The 24,382-nt window shown below is 42.3% G+C and overlaps 1 protein-coding gene across 2 annotated transcripts in view; it reads left to right on the forward strand.

The window, feature by feature from the left end:
• Window positions 1–1,151: 1,151 nt before the first annotated feature.
• The window catches only part of TTC28 (tetratricopeptide repeat domain 28), a 172,505-nt gene continuing 149,274 nt past the window's right edge, over window positions 1,152–24,382 (forward strand). For both annotated transcript variants that reach the window (XM_054219393.1, XM_054219394.1), the window contains exons 1-2: window positions 1,152–1,336; window positions 12,710–12,988. In XM_054219393.1, the coding sequence (XP_054075368.1) occupies window positions 1,244–1,336; window positions 12,710–12,988 (372 nt within the window). In that variant the 5' untranslated portion in view covers window positions 1,152–1,243. The remainder of the gene's footprint in view (window positions 1,337–12,709; window positions 12,989–24,382) is intronic.

Raw genomic sequence — 24,382 nt, forward strand, 5'->3', positions numbered from 1 at the left:
GACTGGCACAGCCTCAGCATGGTCTGGTACTTGCTGTGGCTCATCTGAAGTAGAAGGGAATACTCAGCTGCTGTTTCCTAGATAAAAGAATCAAGGAGTGGGTGTGTTTGGGCGAAGTTTGCGATCTGGTGAACTGCAAAAGTCGGTACCTTTGGGATTTGGTTACCAATGATTTTAAAAAGACCTGCATCATTACAGATGAGAAGATAATTCATTAGCTACTACTTACACTGCAAATTAACTGTAATTGGTCTTTAGACATAAATAGAAAAGTTCTATAATTTATTCCCCTGTCTTTTTTGCATCCAACTATTGTTAGATTTTAACTGCTTTGCTTGGATCCTTTCCCTGATTCCTGACTAAGACCTACTTTCTAACAAAATCTCAATTTTGATCTTACTCATTTGAAGTCAAACCTTTGAGACGATGGCTGTGTGTTCATCATTTTATGGCAGAAAGCTTTCCGAAGTTTCAGGGTCTTACGTTTTTTCCAAGAAAGACTAAGTTTGGGAGGTTCCACTACGGTAAAGTGGCATCCAATTTTGACTTAGACAAGAAAGTATTATTTCTTTATTGTCTATTACTCACAGCAGGGGCATCTTCAGCGTAATCTGCTTGCCTGTTCACCAGGCTTGGGTCTACAGCACTTGGAAGGCTTGGGTTGGATGCCGGCTGTACCGAAGCGATGAGGAGGCGAAGGCTGAGCGTGGCAGTGCCCGGTGGGAGTGATGGCCTCGGTGCCCCGTGTCGCTGGTGACTCTGGAGAGGCACCGTCTGCAGCCCCGCTTACCCCCGGCAGATGTTGCTCGGGGAGATGCTCTTCGCCTTTCCGGCAATACAGCGGTTTGGGAGCTGCGTTCTCCCGAAGACGGGGCTCGGAACGGGCGGGCTGAAGAGGCTGCTAACTCTTTTCGTGTGGCCCGTGCGGAGGCCGGGCTCGCCCCCAGCCCCGCCGGGCCCTCGGGCCGAGGAGAGGCGGCGGGGCAGCGCCAAACGGGCCGCCTCGGGCGGGGGGAGGCCGGGCTCCAGCCGCAGGACGTCCGGAGCGGGCCTGGCGCCGGCGGGCGGGGGGCGGCCGGGGTCCGACCGGGGCCCAGCCCCGGGGGCGGGGCCGGGGGCAGTGCGGTTCCCTCAGAGCCGGGCCCGGAACGTGGCGCCGCGGGCCGGGCGGCTGCGAGCGGGATCGGCCCGGCGGGGGGCGGCGGCGGCCCCCTGAGGAGGAGAAGGAGGAGCCCGCAGCGCCATGGAGCAACAGGCGCCGCCGCCCGCCCCGCCGGGGGCCGTAGCGGGGGGCCGGGCTCGGCGACGGCGGGAGCGGGACGCGGAGCCTCCCCGGGTGAGTCGACGCCGGACGGGCGGCGGGCGGGAGCGGCGGCGGGAGCGGCCCCTCGGCCCGAGGAGGCGGGAAGGAGCCGCCGGGCCGGGCCGGGAGCGATCCCTGCCCGCGGACGTCGGAGGGAAGCTGCGGGGCGCGGGCGGGCCGCTGTCCCGGCCCGGAGGGGCCGGCGGGCCGCGGGGCGGCGGGATGGAGCCCGGCCGGCGGCGAGGTGAGGCGAGGGGCCGGGCGGCGGCGGGGCGGCTCCCCCGGCGGGTGCCCGGCGGGGCTCCGGGGCCGCCAGGCCTCGGATGCAGCCGCGGTGTCCCGGCCGAGCGCTGGGCTCCCCTCGCCCCGGAGCTCCCGACGGGCTGAGAGCGGCGCCGCCCGCCCGGGAGCCCCCGGCCCGCCCGGCGGGCCCGGGCCGCTGGGCTGCGGTGGGGAGCTCGGCGGCCGCCGGTCCTTGCGAGTGCCGGCGCTTGGCGGTCGCCGAGGGGGACGGGGGTGGGCTGCGGGACCTGCTGTCGCCTGTGGGCAAGTAATTCCATGACCGTGTTTTAGCCCGCTGGAGCAGGCACCCTTCTGCGAGAGAGGGGACGCCACCAACGTGAAAACTGGCTTCTCTCCGGGCTGTAGGAGAAGCAAAAACTGCGCTTGTCTTGTGAAAATCTTGAAACTTTTTTTTGGTGTTTCAGATGTACTTTGTAGTGCTGCAGGGTTTATTACCCTGGTGGAACTAATGGTACAAACACACGTTCTCCAGCAGACCGTACCTCAGCTGGGCATCCCGGCCATTGGAAATGCTGTCAGTAACAGGGTTGTGGGAGCCTTATACGGACCTGTACCTTTGTTACAGGTTTGGAGGCTGGAGGCTGGATTCAGCCAGTGCATCTTGGATGACAGGAAAGGACCTTAATGCGGTTCTGTTCGTTCACTGGAATACAGATTGGCAATTAAGGATGAGGTGTGTTATCCCCATCAGCAGCCCATGCTCCTATAGTTTGATGTTGCAGCCATCGGGATGTCCCTGCTTGTCCCCAGAAAACTGGGAGTTGTAATGGCTGGGTGCCTCTGCCTTCCTGTCCTTCCTCCTCCTCTTTCCCTGGAGCAGTTAATGTTTATTTTTGGATGTCTTTCATTTTTCTTGGAGGTTTGCACAGTCTTAGACACTGTTGTCCCTCTTGTGCTTTCTTCTGGTGTTGAACAAGAGCTCTTCAGGTGCTAATGAAACCCTTTATAGGTTCTTTGAAAAGAGTTTTTTGATAAATGGATGAGTGGGTGTGCCTTGAATATCGAAAGATTTCTGTCAGCAGTAGGGTTGGAAATCTAAACTTGTTCGGAGGAGGGGAATTTGTCTGATATAAATGCACAGTCATGTGTTTTCTGAAGTCCTAGGTCACACTAGTATATAAGACTACTGATTATTAGTAGTAATAGCAATATTAATGATTTTTATTACTCATACTCTGTACTAGAAAATCTGAATTTTCAAGAGGTGAAATCCACTGCTGCGACAGCATCAGTCTGTGTACGTATTTCTATCTCTGACAAAACCACCACTAACCCACGTCCCTCAGCACCACGTCTACATGTCTTTTAAATACCTCCAGGGATGGTGCCTCAACCACTTCCCTGGGCAGCCTGGTCCGATGCTTGACAACCCTTTTGGTGTAGAAATTTTTCCTAATATCCATCCTAAACCTCCCCTCGTGCAACTTGAGGCCATTTCCTCTTGTCCTATCAAGTACCAACCTACCTGTCTGTCAGTGAACGCAGTTATTGCCATTGTGCTCCTGGGTGGCACGTGTCCCTTCAGAGAAGACAACAGTTGTAGTACAGCAATTGAATGGCTTGGGGCAGACCACAAAAACGTGGTCCACCTGCTGCTCTAACAGGTCTTCCTTAAGCGACTTTCCTGTTGAGATGCGACTTCCCTGAGCTTTTGCTGTATTATGGATTCCTCAGCCCATCGTTACTGTGTCTGCCCGTGTCTGACTGATGGTTCAGCGGAAAAGGTCAGATTCTTCATTAATAATCGATAATTTAATTATTATTCACAGTAACTAAATTCAAGGCTTGTGCTCCCTTTATTTAGCTTATACTGGATCTTTCTTTTACATTAATGATAGGTCTGTTGGATGGCAGTGGGAGCAAACGACTCTTTAGGCTTAGGAGGTCACTTTTATTTCTTTTCTATGTCTCTGTGTCATACTGACATGAGAAAGAGAGTCCCTTTCTGCTTTAATCTCTCATTCTTCTTCATCGCAATTTTTGCATTACTTTTCACTTCTTCTGTACAGTGTTTTCACTTTTTCTCCTATTCTTTAAGAATTTTGACTCTTTCATATTCTTCCTTTGAAATAATTGACAGTAACACGCTGTATGTTGATGCCGAGGGCCTGTTCCTGATCTCTAAGGGCGCTCTCTAACGAGGTTAGCAAGGACCTGGAAAATTTCAACTTCTGAGTTTGTCTTAGGCTTTCAGCATGCTCAGACACAAACTTGAGTTGGCATTCGTTAATTTACTTTTGAAGGTTATCTCTGAGACCAGTGAAACTAGATTTTTGGGGTTTTTTTTCTGAGAAAAGGAAAAAGGTAAATGTCCCCCGTTCAGTTAGAGTCTGTTTTGCAGGCTGCGTGAACGCATCACGCAGGGCTCCGTGGCCTGTGTGTTTGACATCGTTGTGCTAAAGTTTCAGTAAGTATATGCTGACTTCCAGCTGCTCTTACAGTGGAAGCATTCTGAATGCATAAAACTAAATAATCTATCTATATTATAAGTACATAAATATATTATACAATATATATTTCATGTATTTTTTCTAACTTCCAACTAACTGACTGTCGGTGTTGTATAAGGATTGGTCTGTTCTAGGCATCTCTAATGCATCTATTACAGTGGATCCAGCCTTCTATGGCACAGACATAACTTTTAGGCAGAGTCTTGTCTCTCTCTTTATTTAAAAATTAAAATCTTAAGAGTTGAGTATTTTGTGTTTGCTTTCAGTTGCTGTTAAATTATGATGAAAGCACTGTTCTTAATTTCAGAGCGAGTTTTTTAAAAATTTAAATGTTCTTTACAGTACTTGAGAATTCAGTTAGAACTTACTGAACGTTCAAGGTGTATGTGTCATTTCAATTTCATGTTCAATAGACCTCTGTGAATTTATTTCATGTTTTTAATTACTTTTTTAATCCATTATTACTATTGTCATTTGTAACACCTGGGATAATTCTGCATTTTAACTATATGGCATGTGTAAGATTACTTCAGTTGGTTTTCTTTTATCTTCTGCCTGTTTGATGCCTCTCTGTTTCTGTAAAATAGTGAATAATTGTTCCCTTTATCTTCCCCGTGCTTTTCTCAATTTTTATAGGCATTTGACTGACTTCCTTCAATTCTTTTCTAACTTTCATAGACTGTCTTTGGATATGAGCCTGATCCATGTCTGATTATCTGTTACCCATCTCTTACCTTTTCTGCTTGTGTATCCTTATGTGTTTGGTGGTGGGATCAAAACTGAACACGGTGTTTAAAACGCGCTTCCTATTGTAGCTTTTCAGAATGGCATAATTGTTTCCTGTTCCTCCTTTCCCAGAGGTGCTCATTCTTTTCCTTGTCTCTTTGCCTGTTCATGAGCACGGAGACAACGTTTCCAGGAGAATTTCTCCAAGGACTCTAAAATGTCTTTTGTGAGGGGGAAGGGGATGTTTGGGGCCAGTTATTGTGATAACAACTAAGGATTTCTTTTTTTCCCAGTCACTTTGCATTTACTGATATTGAGTGTCATCTGCTACTTATTTCCCAGAGTACGCTGAAGAATCCTCTGTGCTCTGGGCAGTCAGTTTTACGTTTGGCTGTCACTTTGCTTCCTTAGTTTGTGGTTTCAGTAGCTGACCTGTGCCTGGAGCAGTTTGGGTTAGATCGTGGAGAGGCCCTGAAAGTTGTATGCCACAGTCAGAAAATAAGAAAGACAAATCTTGAATTCGAGGTCTTTGATTCATTAGGCAAATTTGCCCAGAAATTTGTGAGTGCCGTCCACACTCATGTTGTCCCTCATCTTCTCTCTTGCCCATATAGCCTTGTATGCATTTCCGAGTCTGCTGATGGGTACGGCTGCCGTCGAGAGGCACCAGCAGAGCCCTGAGGAAGCGGCTGCAGGATACTGTTTCAGAGCTCAGATAAATTGGTGGGTTTTGGTGGTTAATCCTTTAGAGTAAGGTAAAACCTGTCTTTTACCCTGAACGTACCTGACCGGTTGTGTGTTGGGGAAAATCTCTCTTAATAAGCCTTACACATAACTGACTGAAGCTTTGAAACATTAACCTGCTCCCTGTTTTCTCAGAAGTTCACGAAAGAAGGGTTTATTTGTACATAATAAATAGTACGTATAATGGGAAATAAAATAATCCTGCCATGAGACACTGCTCACCTTATAAAAAGGACCATAGTTTTTATTATCTTTTAGTACAACGTGGTCCAGAAGGATCAAGGACCTCGTGGACACAGGTACTCAAAGGAGGAGTCGCCCGCTCTCAGTGAGCTTCCCAGGGAATTTGAGATGCAGCGTAACCAAGAGGTCTAATAATCAGAAAACCAGGAGAGGGAGAGCGACTGTAACCCAGGCTGACTTATGCATGGCTCATGAAGAGCTTGTATAAAAAGTTATATACAGAAAGATTGTCATGGTCTCTTTCGGCTGTCTCCTTATCCATCTCTAGTTGGTGCAGCATCATTAATTGATGTGCCTTAAGGAAGGACTGAGAAGAGCTTTGAGGTGACTGATTTGGGGAAAGTGAGGATAAAGAATTTGCAATAACTTGATGCGTACTGCCCGTGCCTTTTCAGTTACTGTAAACAATCCCATTTGGCACGAGATCCGCGAGAAGATTGCGTTACATACATGATCCAAATAGTATTTTGCAGAGTGTTTGCAGAGAAATCAGGTTAGTTTCTCAATAGCATTTAAAAATAGCTTCTGTACAACTTAGTTATTTCTTGCGTTTGGAGTATTTACCTGAAAATAGAATTTTGTTTCTTAACTGGAGTATTTTGCAAAAGTGTAAGTGAGGGCATAATTCGGTCTGCTTCACCTTTAGTTTTTAAAATTAGGTATGAACCAAAAAGCAGTGTTTAAATTTAGCTATGGATTGCATAGTTGTTGTTACAATTTTTAGCAACGTGTAGCATAGCTCAAATTAGAGTGGATCTAACTGATGTTACAATTGCAGATCTCTCCAAGTTCAGTTTTGGAAGCTCACAGTTGCTTCTCATTTTTAGAAGATTCTTTAGAAAAGACGTATTTTTCTTTAGAAAATTGTGTATAAGCTTCGGTTAAAAAAAAAAAAACAAAACCAATAAATCAATCTCCTTCCTGTTAATAAGTTTGTCTTTAAAATATTTTTGTCTCCAATTGCAATGGAAAACCAAAGCAGTAAAATATTTGCAGAACAATACGCTCCAGAAGCATCGACATATATTCCATTAGGAAATTTACTAAAATGTGGTTGTTTTTTTAATAGAATAGTGCTGTAAGTTATGGTTTTATATTCATAGTATTCATTCCTTCTGATTTATTTATGCTTTTAGATAAGTTACAGCTTTTTTATGATACAAAAATAGAGTTTCATGAATATCTAAAAATCCCTTCTAGAATTGTATTTAAAAAATCGGAAGTTTGACTTCTATTTTACCTATTAGTCTGTGAAAATATAATTTGGTGGGGTTTTTTTTCCCCTATAATATAGATTTACCAGAGGAAATGAAAACCCTATCTGTCAGAGGAGTATTTCCTGACGCTTGTAGGAGTACTTTAGACTGAAGTAGATGTCGGGTGAGATACCCTGGTAATTAACACAGAGTGAATGCTGGACTTTAAAAACTGCAGGACATTGAAAATGACAGAAGCGACAGAAGTTTGTAGGGTTCCCTTCATATCGCTTCGGCTGGATGGAAGGTGACTTTAGCAGCCTGTCTGGTGGATGCTGGCAGTGTTTTTGTTTTCACTGAGGCATCAAAATTGTGTAGGTGTATTTTAGCTGGTAGCGCACGGCGTGAGGGTCTGTTCCCATTGACCCGCTTATGGGGTGTGGATATTACATTGCTGAGATTTAAGGAAAGGTTTTCCTGTGTCTGTGACGACGTCCTCCAGCAATACTTCATAGCAATTTCTGAAGACAAAATACAGTTTAGAAAAATCTAGTAGCCTGGATAGCTGTTGTGCACATCCTATGGTGGCTTAAACTTTCGATTTCAGTGGCCTTTCATTTCTTTGCACACTATTTCTGTTAAAACCCTGTTCCCGTTGGGGTTAGGTTGCGCGTGGCCTGGCGAGGTTTTGTGGCTATTCCGAAGGGCGGGCGGGCCGGAGTGCTGGCTGCTGGGAGCACGGGGTGACGGCAGGAACTTCATACTCTGTATCTGCTCTTGGGCTCTCGTCAAAGACAGTTTCTGTTACAGAAAAGCAATAATACCCCAGAATACGGAGTGAAAAAAACATAAAGCAATTTTACAGATTAAAGTGCTAGATGTTGTGTAGATGTTTTCATAGAAAGGGAAGATCAGTTACAGATTTAAGCTGATCTTGGAAACCCGTATTTAGAACAAGTAACTGTCACTTTGTTTCAGAATCCATTTGGAATGCCAGTTTTTCTGCTTGCCTCTTTCTTTTTGGTTTTTTCCTCTTTCCAGTGCTTCATTGAGTATCTTGAGCTATTTAGGAAAGTTAAAATACAAAAACGCTACGTATCACGCTTAAAGTATTTTTTTGAAAGCTATAACAGACTTTCTTAAAAAGATGTCTTAATTATGGACTTGCCACCCAAGACACCATCAGTATAAGGCATATTTATTTGAATTGTGTAGCACTAAATAAGATGGATTAGATACAAACTAACAAGCTCGGAGGTGTCGGATGCGTTGTTCTTTGATCAAGCATTCTCTCCCTGCTGTTGTACCACGTTGTTTTCCTGTGTCCTCTTGTCTTGGAACAGAATTTGGATTTGCTGTTAATCTCTTCTCACTCATCTTATTGGAACTCAACGGGAATCTGCTCCCTACCGTTCTCTGGACGGTGATGTGCTGTTCAGACAGTGAGATCTTTCAGCGTGTACAGGCACTAACTTATTTTATTTGCTAAATGTTCTGTCTCTATAGAGGACTAAGTTTAGCAAGCTTGAATCTGGAAGATAAAGGTTCTTGTAATGTAGGTTTTTCTGTGCGTTCAACTTACTGTTTGCTTTGGGGCTTGGGAGTTCGTTTGTTTTTGAAAAAGACTGAAGAAAATTGTGGGTGTTTTTAGCACTCACCTTGAGTGGTCAGTAAGGTTGAATCTTGAGCGCCTTCTGCAAGAAGAGGGGGCTTTTTCAGCAGTGAAGGGAATTGATTGCTGAGTCTAATCTGAAGCAGATCCTGCGGGAGCTTCTGTCTAACGTGACCCCTGCAGTAGGAGCTGGTTTCAGGTGCCCTGTGCTGGTTTGGAGAAGTGATGCTGAGGAGCTTGTGGCATCTTCTTTATTAGAAATACGTGAGCTCCTACCTGGAATTCTCTCTGCTAGATCCTCTTCTGCACTTCATTAAACCCTTTTTGTTCCACTGCACTAAGGAACTTCTGCTTCTTATTTAGCGTTGGTTTAGTGCGTACAAGTACCTTCTATAACAAAGTGTTAGGCAGCCTAAACGTGCATTGCCATCACCTTCCACTGTGTTAGTAGAAGAGGAGTCGTGACTGGAAAGCAAGGGTGGCTTTTTAATGAGTACTTTTTGTGTGTTGGTACCATCATAGTAATCTTTTTTTATTTGTGGTTTGAGCGCCAGAGTGACTCAGTTTTGTTCTGTGGTTCTTTCTTTTACCTAATGATGTTTTACTGCCTGACGTAGTTCTCATGATAGCAGGAATTAAATAATACCATGTTCCAGAAATTACCATCATAGTTTCCTTTAGAATAGTTTCATTTTTTTTTCATGAGATTATTTAGCTTCACAGGATATTAGAGGCAGAAACCACTTTACTTGGACTGAGAGGACGTCTCCTCATGGATTCTCCTCCTTCTTACAGGCTCACAGTATGATTCTGGGAAGATCATTAGCAGCTTTCCGTTTTCATTTGTTCCTGTGTAACAGACAGAAGAGACAGCTATTGTTTGACTTGTGCATTCTTGAGTCTTACTAGAGCTCCTTGAGATCGTGCCTCATGAGAGATGCCCTCGTAGAGCCCTCTCTGCACGGTGCCCGGTGACTTGGTGAGCTGGCAAAGGCCGCTCCAGACACGGCCCTTCTGCAGCTGCAAGTACCTTTGGAGCCTCCAGCTGGAGGCAGTTGTAGCTGTAGCTGTTAAGGAATCTGTTCCTTGAAGTATTTATCTTCTAAATAACCTAAGTTCATGACTAGTTCTGGTACTCTTGTATCTGTAAGCTGCAGCTGTTTGCTCTGAATGTGATGAAAGAACGGAAACTACACAACGTTTGGTTATTTTTCATTGTCCCTGATACAAGCCAATCACCAGGAAATACAATGAGAGACAGAGGCCACCTTTAAAAATACAACTGAGGAACTGGAGTAGTTTGTTTGATATGTTGTACCCTTAAACTTGGCATTGTTTAACCAAAGAACTGTTTCTTGTGTGAACAACATGAGCAGTGGTTAAACTAGAGATCACCTTGGCTGAATCTGTTGGGCACTGTTACTGGTAGGTTGAGCTCAATGGTTCAAAGTAGTAAGATTTGGAAGCAAAATTGTTTCCTTTGCAGTCTGCACTAGACACTGTAATAAAGGAGGAACCCGAAAGAGATATTCGGGCTTTCTGCTGAGAGATTCATGTTTTCTAATCTGGTTATGTTTGCGACTAACTGATCAGATTCATTTATTCCAGTCTGTGTCCTGCTTCTTTCACTCTTCATGTTGATGGGAATTGGCTGGTTTTAGCACATCACAATGAATTAATCCCTGAGTGGTCAACGCAGCCAGTTTTGTTAAGGGAAGTTATGGTTGCAGTTGATTATTTAAATTAAGCTAGGTTTATAGTTTTTAAGAATTTGAAGGATATTGATCTCTGCTGAGACGATATCACCTATCTCTCTTAATACCAGTTCTTGTGGACTTCAGATACTCTCAGTGGAGCCCTTTCACCTTTAGAGTTGACAAAAATGTCTATGATGACTAAAAAAAAAACACCCCAATTTTTCATGACCAATGTACCTATAAATGAATGCTACATGGTACGGCCACCTGGGAGGAAGCTGCAGTGACGATGTAGGTCTCATCACCAGACAAGAGAACAAAACAAATACTTTTTTTGATCCTCTAATTGTGGCGCAAAGACAATGCGTAGTTTAGAAACCAGGGAGTAGTAGTTCCCTGGTACCTCCAGCCATCTCTGGCCTTCTGGGGGCTAATGAGCTTCTCAGGGTTTCCTGATCTTTGTGTTTGAGCATCTACTTGTGTAATAGCTGCTGAATCGTCATATTCTGTTCTTGCAGCTTCTCAGGTCACGGAAAACTGACCACACGATGAAGTTTATGGTCAAATACACACAAATGTGTGAGTTATCGCACTGCGTGGCATGAAACGATGTGTTCAGCTCTAACATTGGGGCTGTTGCTCAAAGTAGAGCAATTTTCCTGCCAGTACTTGAGAATATATGAAGTTGCTGTTTGTAAACTTTATTGAAGTAGCAAAGAAGTATGCCAGGGCATTTAAAGATGTACTGCATATGGAATGAATTTTCAAGGATGCAGAAACTTGCTTTTTATAGTGCTGTTCATAATAATAATAATAAGTCGTCAAGCTACATATTAGCTTATATTAGTAGGAGTAGTATATAAAGGGCAACTACACAGATGAAATGAACAAAGTTTTTGGTTTGGTCTGCTGGAGGCAGGATGAGAAACAGCACATTTACTGATACAAAGGAGATTTGGGGTGCATATTAGGAAAAATATTTTAATGATGAAAACCATGAAGCAGCGTAATGAGATTGCCTGAATAAAACATGGAGTCTCCTTCCGCAGAGGAGTTTAGAAACAGCTTGGACAAACACCTGTCAGAAAAAAACGAGTATAATCATAAGGAAAAGAAGAGATCAGTAGTTTCTAATTTGATGCTTTTCTACTGTTGTTGTTTGACTTAAGGGGGCGGGGGGAAGAAAAGTCTATAGGCCATTTCAATGGTTGAGACAGGATGTCAGTTTGCAGCTTGCTTCCCTTTCCACCTAAAAATATGCCTGGGCTTGCTCTGGTAATGTATTTAAGCCCTGCAGTAGTTGTGTTGTGGTAACAATATGTGATATTCTTAACCTTTTTCTGTCTGCAGGACTAAAAATGGAGGACACCAATCTCAATTATAGTAGTCTAAGCCTTTAATGAATATTTCCAAGTACTTTGTACGTTACCGTATGTACATGTTGCCTGTCGCCAGATACGATTACTGCAGAATTCACAACTGTCTCGTACTCAGAGTTGTACAAAGATATTTTTGCTGAGTTTTTGAGGGTCATTAGGAGAGAGTAGAGTATACACAACAAAACCAGTTACTTACTGCAAATGACTGGCTGAAGAAAATAAGGAATGTAAAATGTTAAACGAGGAGATGGGGTGTACCAGAATCAATGGAACTAGGACTTTCTACAGCTTACTTTAAATAATAATCTTTATAATTAGAAGCTTAAACCTATTTTTTTTGTTATTTGGCACTGTCTGAAGTTGACAATCCGGGAGGGTGGCTCTGCCAATGATGACTGTTCTGTTGCTAAAATAAATTGTGTGCCCCACTAATTTCTGTGAGCATACCCAGTTCCAAAGACTCATCCGTCCCTTCCTGTTCAGGAACAATTTGGAGCCTGCAGGTAGCTGGACAATGGAGATTTGTGAGCAGATGTACCGGTGCCAGTTCTCGATTTGAAGAGAATTTATATGTTTATCTATTCTCTGTGCACGTATGTCCTTCTGTGTGACCTACGTATCAAACGTTGTCTATACCAGCATCGTCTTCACATTCACACCTGCCATAAACTCCTTACCTGGTGGCTATGCTTGGTGGCGTAGAATCAAATAGTACAGCTGAGGAGGAAAAACTGGTGAATATGTGGAGTACGGTACATTAAAATAGACTACAACTAGTCTTATGCCAGAAGAAGGCAATGTGGCTTTTAGAAGACATCCTTCATAGGGAAGGGTATGTTGTTATAAGGCTCTTTTCAGTTACTTCTGTACCCCCCAAAGAGTCAATAGATAAACAATGTACTTTTTTAAGAACCTGATTCTGAATTCATAATTTGTTCTGCAGTAATGCTGGTGTCTTTAATTTCTACTGTACAGTTCCTAATTTTTTTTTTCCTTTTTTGAGTAGCATTTCTTAACACTAACATATAATTTCTCCTTTCCTTCCCCCCCTCACAGATTTCTTTGTTTGGATCAAAGTCTTTTGGAGGAAGAAGTCCTGACAGTCCCATGTTGAGCAAAGCTGAATTTGTTGAGAAAGTTCGCCAGAGCAACCAGGCTTGCCATGATGGCGATTTCCATACAGCAATCGTGTTGTACAATGAGGCTTTGGGAGTTGATCCTCAGAACTGCATCCTCTACAGCAACCGTTCGGCAGCCTACATGAAAATCCAGCAGTATGACAAGGCCCTGGATGATGCAATCAAAGCACGGCTTCTAAATCCCAAATGGCCAAAGGTAAGAAAGGGTATTTTTTTTTTCTGGGGAAGGAGTAACTCCATTGGGATTATTATTCACATACGTAATAACACCTGATGTAAACAAGTGCATATATTTCTGTACTAGTCTGGTTTTGCTAAAAGCTCCAGATAATAATATCTTTTGTGTTTAAAAGTTGTTTGACTTGAATTTCCTGTTGGGTGTTAAACTCTTTTCTGCTTAAACATACTTTTCTGCAATGGGGGTATGATACTATTTTACTATTTTAAACCAGCGTGGTTTCTGGGTTTTGAAGACCAGACGTCTCTTTTAATGTTAAACGCAGTCAGCATTCGGTTGCATCCAGGAACGCTTTGTTGGAAAACTTTGAGAGGTAGCATGGAGGTCCTTATTAGTAGTGGAGCAATAACGCCTTTCAAAGTAGTGTTCAAAGAGTGTTTACGTGTAGTATATTTCGGATAAACATTTGAAGAAATGTGTATCCTAGCAATGTTTATCCTAGTAAGATCTGACTATGCAAAAGGAAACGGTTTGTAAAGAGTAAATGGTGTTGGTTGCCTGTTCCTTCTGGGGTTGCATGCCACCAGCTGCAGTCGATTGCTCCAGTAGGCGACTCACTTGGGGCCAGCCCTTTACATGCAAATCAATTATAATAGCTTCTGCTCCGGATCCCATTTCTCCTGTCAGTCCCTCACACGGTCTTACTGGCCACTTTAGCTAAAGATGCAATTTAAGAGTGGATTCATCACCCGGGTTCCTCTCCTCAGAAATGATGGCAGGTAGCAGCTGTAATGCTCTCCATCAGCTGGACTCCAAACTAATGAGCTAAGTTTCCTTTTATTTCAAAGCAGATCAGTGTAAGTCTTGTATTCTGTTTTTCAGTTGTTTATTAGCTTATAGAAAATCCTTCCCATACGCTTCTTTAAGGCTTTGTTAATTATTTTACCCGTAGTCCAAGCACAAATCCAAACTCTGCTCGTTATCAGCTCCAGGTGTTGAGATTGTGTTGTTGAATTTTAAATCAACATTGCTTGCTCTCCCTTTTCTCATCGGCCGTTGCCTGCACCTTGTCTGGATATTTAGTAGTCCGTTAACTGAAAACATGAGTATTAGCCTAGTGGCCAGTTGCTGAGCAGTTACATTTCCAAGCTCCTCAGCATTTCATTTGCTGTGCTGCAGTGAGTAGACACACTGTTATTTCATGCCTGCAAAGTATATTTCCATATGGAAAGTGGAAGCTGTTTTATAAAAAATACATATAAAATAGTGTCCTTTCCACTCAGAACACAGGATGTTTTTCCTAGGTACATGTATATGGTTTGGGGATTCAGTGCTGTGAAAGCTATTTCCGCAGCTCCTGAGACATCACCTCTCTAACGGAGGCGTGTGTCTGCTCGTTCCACCTCAGAAGGAATGACAGGGGTTGCAGCAGCCGAGCATGTTTGAAGGCAAAAGGCTGGTGGTGTCTTTTCATCAGAACAATCTGTGTGCACGATGTCACGTTTGTCTCAGGCATCAGTCACGTGCCAGCTGTGACAGCTTGTCTGCTGGACTGCCAGGCGTGTCCTCCTTTGGTAATTCTCTCCAGGAGAGCGAGCATCCCGCAGGTGTTTTAGTTTGATGTTATCTTTCTGAAGGAAAAGAGCCTGACTTTTATTCTCCCTCTCCCCAGTCAAAATTTGGTATCTTAACTCTGGAATTTCTGGAGTCAAGAAACTGCATTTTTACACAAACTTTCTCACTCTAAGTTTCTCTCTTTAGTGAGACCAGAAGCTGCTTTGGAAAGAAGTTATTGAAAGTGTTTCCTAGAGCTCTGCTCACTCATAATCACAAAAGGAGGACCATGGGCCAGGGAAGACCCTTCCCTTTTGTTGATCCTATTTTTTGGAGTCACCGTCTTCAATTGCAGCACTTCAATTTGTGTTTTATTTTCACATTTTACTTTCACACTTTCCTTTTGTACTTTCTTTTTCTTTTCACTTTTACACTGCTGTTTAATCTTTCTTGAGGAGCTTTAATGTGTTGTCCCTGTTATTTTTACTAAGCCTGTCTGCAATTTATTGTTTGTATCGGTCCATGTTAGAAAGAAACCCTTGCTTTGGCAGGAATATGACTTACAAGCTTGTAAGGGTTTTTTTTGTTTTTTTTTCTTTTCCTTTTTTTTTTTTTTTGGTCATTAACTTCTGCCTTATATTACCTAATGTCTTGAAAGATTTTGCATAGATTTCTATGAAGGAATGTGTTTAAAAGAAGAAAACTGCATTACTGTCATTAAACTCTAGATTTCCAGGTCAGTTGTCTGGACGCGGGGAGGTAAAGAGTATAAAAGCAAGGGTGCTTTTGCTTGGTTTTGTAGCCTGTTTCTAAGAAGTCTGGTAATGATTTACTATAGAGCGCACTTAGATGAAAAGTTATGAAAAGACTTCATAAAAGAATACTTTCAAAATGCCAGTCACAGGTAGAAGTATAACAAGACTTTTGAAATGAGTCAGTTTGTGGATCAAAACAGAAAATTAGATGGAATAGAAGATTTACTAGCTAAAAGGTTAGCTGTGTTAAGTGAAGCCATTATTATTGGTCTGTTAAATACAGAAATAATAGACTATGTATTGATACAGTACTAAGGTGGAGTAGTTTTTAAAAAAAAACAGCAAAAATAATTTTTAGTAATGAAAAAAATTAGATTTTTTTTTTAGGTAGACTATATTATTGAGTTAAAAACATGAAATAACTTGGTTTCGATTCTAGTTCTGCTACTAAATGTCCACCTGACCTCGAGCAAACTTTATTTCTTTGTTTATTCTTTTTTTTTTTTTTTTACAAAAAGGTGAGGAGTCACTTTTAGACAACACTTTGAGCCTTATTGGTGGAAACAGTAGTGGAGGACCTAAATGATGTTGTTATGATGATGTAGCATCTGTTCTTGCTTTGTTGCATCAATGTGTAAAGGCTGTCTTGCTCCGTGATCCAAAACGTTTATATACTTAGAAAGTTACTGTCAGTTAGAAATAGAGGAGTCAAGCTTTGGCAGGCTTTCTGTCCTGAGTAAAGCTCATCCCCAGTCCCTGTTTATCTTTTCACAGTGGTATCTTTAGTTTGCTTGATTTGATTTCACTTGGACCGAAGGTGCAGTAATGGCATAAACACAGAATGAATTTCGGTTCAAGGCCTTTCATTAGCTGGACTGAAGGTCATTAAGGTGTTGAAGAGGAAACGACTTGTAGAGGTCAGAGTTTGACTGCACCGTCTGCCTTCGTTTGTGCAGTTACGATGGGAGTCTCATAGAAATGGCTTGGCAGGGAGCGCGACTTGGCTTTTAAAAAGGAGCCATCGTGCTACTACAGTAATTAAGATAATGAAAACCCACAGCTGAATGAATTATTTTTTTATCCTCTTTGTGTTGATTCCATCTGGAATTGTGATTTTCACGCTCTTCTACACAGTACTTCCCTTTTGCTTTGAATTGTTGTTTCCACAGAAATCATCTGCAATGACTTAGGTTTTAGAAGAAAATGAAAAATTTTGCCAAGCTCTGTTTGTCATTAATTTGGCTGCTCCACAATGAGAGTGACTGTTGGCTTAAGACATCTGTATCTACAAATTGAGGCCAGTCGCTGCCACTACATCTTCATTCTGTCTCGTGGATTTGTGTTAGTTTGATGAGGACGAGTTGCTTTAGTCGCTGAATCTGACTCTGCGAGTCTCATCCCAGGAGCTCTTCTCCGTTAAATGTCCCTTTCCAAGCCTTCGGCCCTCTCCGTCTTGTTTCCTCCATTGTGGATTTGTTAATCTCTCTTCACGTGCCCTTTCCTGTTCCTGGTGAGTGCCCATTTTTTTCCCCAGTTTGCCTGATTCTCCAAGTAATTTATTTAATAAATCATTTTTTTTTTCTCTTAGACACCTAAATAACATTTTCTTTCTTTCATATATCTATCACAAGCAAGGGATACTGGGAGCCGAAGTTAGTGAAAGTATGTGTCTTCAGACAGAATTGGAATTGAATCTTATTTTTAGGATTTTTTTGGTATGGTTTTTATCCTGAATGCCACTAGAAAGTTTACCTTTGATTCCTAAAAATGCCATGATACTTTTCAGCAGGATGTTTTGTAAGAGGGCAACATCATCGTACGGCTGTGCCGATGAGAACCACTTCAGTGATAAAAAGCTGCAGGAACAGGCTTAAAATTCCTATTGGTGACCGAACAGAGTTTCAATAAATTCTATCTCCACATTTGCAATTATTTATAGATGTAACTAAATTGACAATTTCAATTAAAATATTAGCTAATATGGAACCGAACTGCTGAAGTCTGTTGGCGATACTTTCCTGTTTAAAAACAATTCACGTTAATTCTGTTTCCATAAAATATCAGCAAGGGCGAAGCAAGGGATCGGTGTCTGGAAAGCTGCTGTGAAGGCCCAGTTAAAAGTGCCGCCTTTGAAAGCCACACCTGTCAGCTACGCACTGCGAATTTTTGGAGCTGTTATCAGCGACAGAGTGAAATTCTTCCTGCTTTCACCAGAGCAGCTACATCACCTGTCCTAGCGCAATTAACGCAAGTCAGTGCATAAGATGATCGCTAATTACTCGTAATTATTTCCCCACGCTGTGATGGCTATTTATCTGCGTGTAGGGGATGGTGAATTCTGCATCTCTCCAGACCGAACTGTGTTTTCCAATTTTTTTTTGTCATTCCCGTGGAGCAGTGACAGACACCAGCAGCAGAGGGGTTTTGGGGCTGGCAGCAGCTGGAGCTCTTGGGTTACTCTTCTTCCCTCGTGGCAAGAGCACAGAGGAGTCTTTGTTTCTTTTTTTTTATTTAGTTCAAGGACAAAAATATAAATGAGTTTTCTGACCGCACTGGAAAACAACCTCTGGTGAGATGTGGCAGAGGCGAAGTTAGGCACTATCCCGGCTACCGGTATTTTTTTGGTCCCTTTCTCTGACAGCTCAATAGGGTGGTCACCCACCTCCCCCGATGGCTGTGGCGATGCCAGCCCTCCTGGGGGTGGCAGCACGGGGGATGCTCCAGGCAGCATCGCTGCGCTCCTTGGCTGCTGCCGGTTATTGGGAGCCGGGCTTGTCCAGCAGAAATGCTTTGGGCATCGCAGCAGGGATGGGAAATCCTGCAACAGAGGCAGCTTAAGCTTGTGTGGTGTGTTTTCCTCGTTCTCAACATTGAGGTTTTCTAAAATGTGCATTTCAATTTTTATTACACAATTAATTCTAAGTTTAGCTAGAACAAGGAAAGGTGTACTTTGGGGACTAATTGACTAGTCTGAGATGTTTTGAACACAGAAATGTCAGGCTGGGTTGGGTATCTGATAGCAGAAAACATGGAGTGGTGCTTAGAAACGGATTTCAGGTGCAGATGGTTGGTTGTTAGTCAAGCTCGGTGTGCAGAGCTAGCCCTACACAGCACGCGGGTTTATTTTTGTGTGTGTGCAGCTTGTCAGTGTGAGACAACGTGAGGGCACTGTCTGAAGTTGAGCACTTACGTTGAATACTTCAATATCAAAGATGCTTTATAGATTAAAAAAAAATAATTATTTCATTTTTATTGCTAGAACATAACTGGGAAAATGGAAACATGCATACAAAATCCAAGCAATTTTATTAATTAGCCAGAAGAGGGAGCTTAGCAGGTAGAGCTGGTATTCTGTTTGAAAGGCCTGAGTTTTAAAAACCCAGTTGCCTTTTACTTTGGAAGCTGAAAATGTAATTTGAATCCAAGTTTTCTGGGATTTAAGCTACTAAGTGTAAATCTTTTTGTTTCTTTTCCTTTATCTTGAGTATGCGATTTGTTAACTCTTATTTTTTTTTTTTATCATCAGCATTTACAGTGCTAACGGGAATATCACAATCTTACGTGTGTTTGAAATAACTGTATTTTCGCTCCCTACCCAGGCCAATGCATTAAGCTGATCCTTTCTTCAGAGCATGGCACGTAAAAACAAACCAAAAAATATTGTGAATTCAAGCTGTGAAATGAGCCAGTGTAGAAAGCGAGAAGGTGGCTGTTCTTGCTTTCGTGCTTTCAAACGCAGTTGTCTATCACTTTGAATTTTCATACAGCTTTTATTTTCCTACATCTTCTATTCATTTTCATGCAGCTTATATTTCCAGTTAGGGTCTTGAGTTAATTTAAGTTCCGATCCCCCACCCTCCTCCCTCCAGCCCGGTTCTCTCAAGACACTGAGCATTAATTCATGTTGAGTAATAAGCAAGTATATTTATACAGATACATCTGCTTATCTACTGCAACTTTAAACCAAACATGAACAATGAGAAAGCGATTGAAGTAAGGAATGTTCTGATCTGGTGCAGATCAGAATAACGTCCTGTGGGTGCTGTGTGACTGTAGCATGTTTATTACAACAGCTCATAAAACTGTTTGAAGTGTTTGCTTGAGAGGGTTGGCTTTTAAGTCCAGCTATTTAAAAAATATTTTGTGTACGTATCACTGAGAAATGCAAAGATAACAGAATAGTCCAGGAATTAAATTGCGTTTTGGGAATACCCTACAGGGAAATCAGATTGGGCTCATTTTGTTCTTTGATTTCTGCACCTGTCAGAAATCCTTCACATCCCACAGGTTCTTGGGTTTCTTTGTTATGTTTTATTGACTGGGCTTAACTGTGTCAGTCCAAGTGTACAAAGTACTTCCAAGTGTGCATACTTAACCCACCTCCTGTTTTTATTGGTTTTACTCTGCTGGACCCAGCTACACGGAACAGCGTTTGTCACCTCTGCCGGGTCTGTTCCAATGAAAGGTGCAGTCCTGGGCACTGTCGTCTCCTGTACTTCTCAGATATTTTTACTGGAATCTTTATAATATAAAATAGATATATTAAATACTACAGTTTTTGTTTGGTAGAGCAACATTTTGATGTTTATGTCTTCGTATTTAAATAAAAAAAAAAAAGGAAAAAGGAATTTTTCATTAAACCCCCCCCCCATCTTCCTTTCCCTAGCTGCTGTTTCTAATAACCCCTGTGGGAGGCTGGTTCCAATCTTCACATTCTCTGAGATTTTATGAAGCATTTTCTGAGTTCAGAGTTTCTTTGGGGGATGGGGAATGACAATGTCTTAGAGGAAAAAAAAACAACTTTCCAGTATTACAGAATCACAGCGTTGCCGGGGGGCCTCTGGAGATGGGCTCAAAGCGGGGTCAGCTAGAGCAGGTTCTGGTAAGATACCTAAATTATACAGAACAGCTCATTCTTGTCATACAATAATAAAGAGGTACCTGAACAAATTGAAAGGTGATGTATTTTAAATGGATGGGAAAAAGTTATTTTCAAATAATCTGTTCTTGGTCCGCGGGAGTTGATTATCGCAGTGCGTTACTGAAACCATTAGTGCAGCCATACTTTGAAAGGGCTGGAAACTTCCAAATGATGAGAGTATCAGGATTACAAAAAAAGTTCAGGATGGAGTAGATGGATGAGAAATGAGCTTTAATTTCTGGGGACAGGAGTCGCTCATTAGTGCAAATTTTTTGTAGGAGGAGGGGGAAGGCTAACTCCTATCTTCAGATTTCTCTGTCCTGTGTCACCCTGGGAAGCGCCCGCGGCAGGGAGCTGTTGGCAGGGGCCAGCCTGGCTGGAGCCTGCTTTTACTTGAGCTCCTCAGGGTGGGTCTCAGCCCGCGGTAGGATGAAAACACTAGGTACTTCTCAGGTGAGGAGCAAACCCTTCATTTGTTATATTAAGGTGTGGTGGCTGAGATGCACTTTGTCCGAGTGGCAAAAACGTTTCCTGAGCCTTAAAAGAACCAAGGATTTGGGTGTTGTACTTTATTTTTTTTGTCTTGAAAACTTGTCTTTTATTCTTTTGTGCTGAAATCTGAATTTGGTCGTCTTGACGAACAGCTAGATGGGCTGTTATTACACCAGCCAAACGTGCAGAAGGAAGCTGAGAGCAAGTCCCCCCGGAGCCCAAGGAGCGGCCGGCGCTCGCCTGCCTGAGGGGTTCGGGGCGCAGCACCCCGGGGTGCCTGCTCCGGCCACCCCGACCCATGGCTCTGGTGGTGGGTGGCTGCACTGCACCCATCCATGCCGTGGGGAGTTTCACTCTGTTTTGAGACCGCGTCTGATGTATACATAAGTATAATCACTGGGGAATTTGCTACAAATTTAAATACCGTGTGTGAATGCCGCTGCAGCAATGAATACAGGGATTTCCTGACCCTCTACTTGGGCAGTGCTCGATTTCGACAGTCTGAGTCATGCAGAAATTGTCGGGGAGGGTTTTGTCTTTAGAATTTATTGTGGTTAACTTTCTGCTTGCTTTTTTTGTTGGCAACACTAAGCCAAACTTACCAAACAAACCGAGCAAACCTTTTTGCTTAGTACGCACTTTGCAAGCCTCCAGATGCATGCAGTCTAGAAGACATTCATAGTAAAAGAATCATTCTGTAAAGTAACTTTAAAATAAAAACGTCATCAACAACAAAACTGTGGCATGCAGAGGGCTTAACAGTAAATGCTATTGTATCATTGTCTAAGTATTGTGGAATTTTCTAACTGCAGAAGTTTTTTCTGCCTTTGACCAGCTGGGAAAGGAGATGTTCAAAAACTTTTCTATAATAGGAAAATTGTAGGCTTGGAGGCATCTGTGGGGATTTGATTTAGGATAACCTGTGTCCAGGTGTCAGCACAGGAGGTAACACAACATAGTGGGAAGAGTAGTTTTGCCTTTGGCTTTCGAAGTGCCTAACAGGAAAAAAAGCTGTCTTTATTTAAAATAAATGTCTGAGCATTTGCATCATTCCAGTTCTCAGGCTACTGGAAAAAATTACAAACGTGTGTCAGAATACGAATAAATTCATATGCGTCTTTTTGCCTAATTGGGGAGAACAGAAGGAGGTTTTAATGATAACGGTGCACGTAATACTGGGGAGAGATTACGCTCCTAACTTCTGCTGCCAGTTGATTTGCCTCTGTGACTCCAAGTTCTTCAGAAGGACAGAAAAGTTTTAAGTTTCCAATACTTTACACAGGGCAAAAAAAGTAATTTAAGATACTTATTCTATCTTTACCATGTCACTGTGTGAATGTTTTAGTACTGAAAAACTGAAAAATTAATAATCGAGCTTATTATGATAATTTATTTTCTTGGAGAATGATTTGTCTTGACCGAAAAGATTCGGGCATAACTTTTTGAAATTTCAATAGAGATCTTGTTTATCTTATTTCTGGGGAGAAATAATTTTGACTCATTCACAAAAATAACTATAAACCTTGTTTTGGTTACAAGATGCCACAGGTGGCCATTTATAATTCTGTGGGACAGCTGTGGCAGGTTTGTCCCTGCTGCTCCCCATTGGCACAGCCCAGCCCAGCATATTTGTGTTTGTACATTGGGATGTCGCCCAGCTTCGGGTTCTCTGCTCTCCACGAGGCTGCAGAGACTAGAGATACCCGATACAACTTATTGACGTGTTATTTTCTTTATAGCTTTCACCAGGAGGTCTGAAGATTTGCTCATGGACTCTCTGGTCAAGTTTCTGCAGAGCAGTTAGTAGTACCAATACTGGGCAGACAACTTGCCAGAAGTCAAAAGACTACTTCCCACGTTGCTCCTTTTCTTGCTTTAGATCTTCAGCTACCTCTGCTAGTGTCAGCAGTTACATGGGTTTGGGCTTTTTCCAAGTATTAGGCTTGGTTTCTGTTGCTATACAGCCTTTCATCACTTTCCTACTCGCATAAATCATGAGCTCTACCACCAAAGGTGTGCTCTTCACTGGAGCTTCAGCGAAGGCTTCTTTTTGTAACCCGTCTTACAGGGGAAGCTCAAAGCCTTTTAGCAACTTCATGTGTTTAATAAGGAGTAATTCTGGCTAAATCCAACTGTTAGACTTATTTCACTTGAGGAATGCTAGCTGCTTCATAAGAACCTTTGAGATGCGGTATTACGCAAAGTGAGTCAGAGGTAAATACTGAAGAGCCCAGTGCAGCGTGTGTGGTTAGTTGTGAAATCATGTAGAAACTCATATTTGTCTTCATGGCAGTTCTTAGGTATGTGATGTCAGAGGTGTTTCCATCCATCACTATAATTCTCATCATCTTGCAATGTCTCTTTTGGTGTATTTTTTAAGGTGTTTGTTTTTTTTTTTGAGTAGACAGACTTCAAACATGCAGTATTCTCTGAATTTATTTTTCTCCTGTTCCAGCTAATGCTATTACAGCTTCAGCAATGATGTCACCCTGAAGTCTTTTTTGATTTCAGTTTTCCAAATCAGCACTTTGAACTACTTGTAATAAAGAGGTAAAGAATAAAGGCTAGACCTGACGCAAGAAGTAAACGGAGGCAGAGTATAAAACTGTTACCTGATAGGAATTGTAACCTAAATCCAGCAAGAACATGGACATTGTTTACTGTTTTGGGTCATCAGAATGGTTATTCAAGGATAATTTGTAAATTTATACAGAAGAATTAAAAAAAGATACCTGATAATCTTTTGGAAACTGTACTTTCACTGCTTTTCGGATTGGAGTTTTCTTTTTGGCTTGCTGTCTCTCCTTGAATCAGAAAGAAAATCCCAGTGATAGAATGCTTTCTGCTGTTTGATATCAAGAGACATTCTCATGTTAGTTGCTGGTAAAATCCTGCCAAGTTTTAAAAACTTCCCTCCAATGTGTTGGTGCGGTTGAACAGCTGAAAGGCTCTACTGGTACAGAGGCACACTAGTTCTGGATTCTCACCAAGTCCCTGTTCGTGAGAGATGAGTAGGATGATTTGGTCCACTGGGTCCTCGTACAGAAGTGGAGGTTGATGGAATATCTTCAGTAATGATTCTGTTTTGACATATGAAAGACACCGAGCTTTTAACTTTGTGTTAGCAGGTTTTATTTTCTTTAGAAACGTGGATTATTCTGTTTATCCCAAAGAAAGAGAAGCCACCAGATAGGTAGCTGTCGTAACCGAAGAACTGGGTTTGGAGCTTGGTTTCTGAATACTGAGTGACAAAGGAGGTATGGGACTGAAAAGGACCCCATCAAATAACTTAATCCAGTCCCATTCAGACAGCTATCATACAGCCCCTTTCATAAATTGATCAAGCTCTATTTTAAAACAAGCTTTTAATTCCTTTTAATTCCCATTCTTCAAATTGGAGGATGTTCTAGTGTTTTAGTACTCTAAAGTAAGTTCTCAGACAGCTATAAATGGTATACAGACGCATTTTTTTGGTAGGGTTTTAGGTGTAGTCTATATACAAGTTAATTAGAAATCCCTCATTATGGAGCTTGTAAAATTGTAATTTCTGTTGAACAGTTGATGTTTAATTTATTTTAAGTTTACCTGAGAGATTGCATAGTGAAATGAAGCAGGTGATACAGATAGTAAGGCACCTCCTCTGGTTAATGTAAGACATTTTTACATACAAAAGGAAAGCCAAATGTGATC

Source organism: Rissa tridactyla, chromosome 13 (genome assembly GCF_028500815.1).
Source record: "Rissa tridactyla isolate bRisTri1 chromosome 13, bRisTri1.patW.cur.20221130, whole genome shotgun sequence".
In the NCBI taxonomy this organism is placed as follows: Eukaryota; Metazoa; Chordata; class Aves; order Charadriiformes; family Laridae; genus Rissa; species Rissa tridactyla.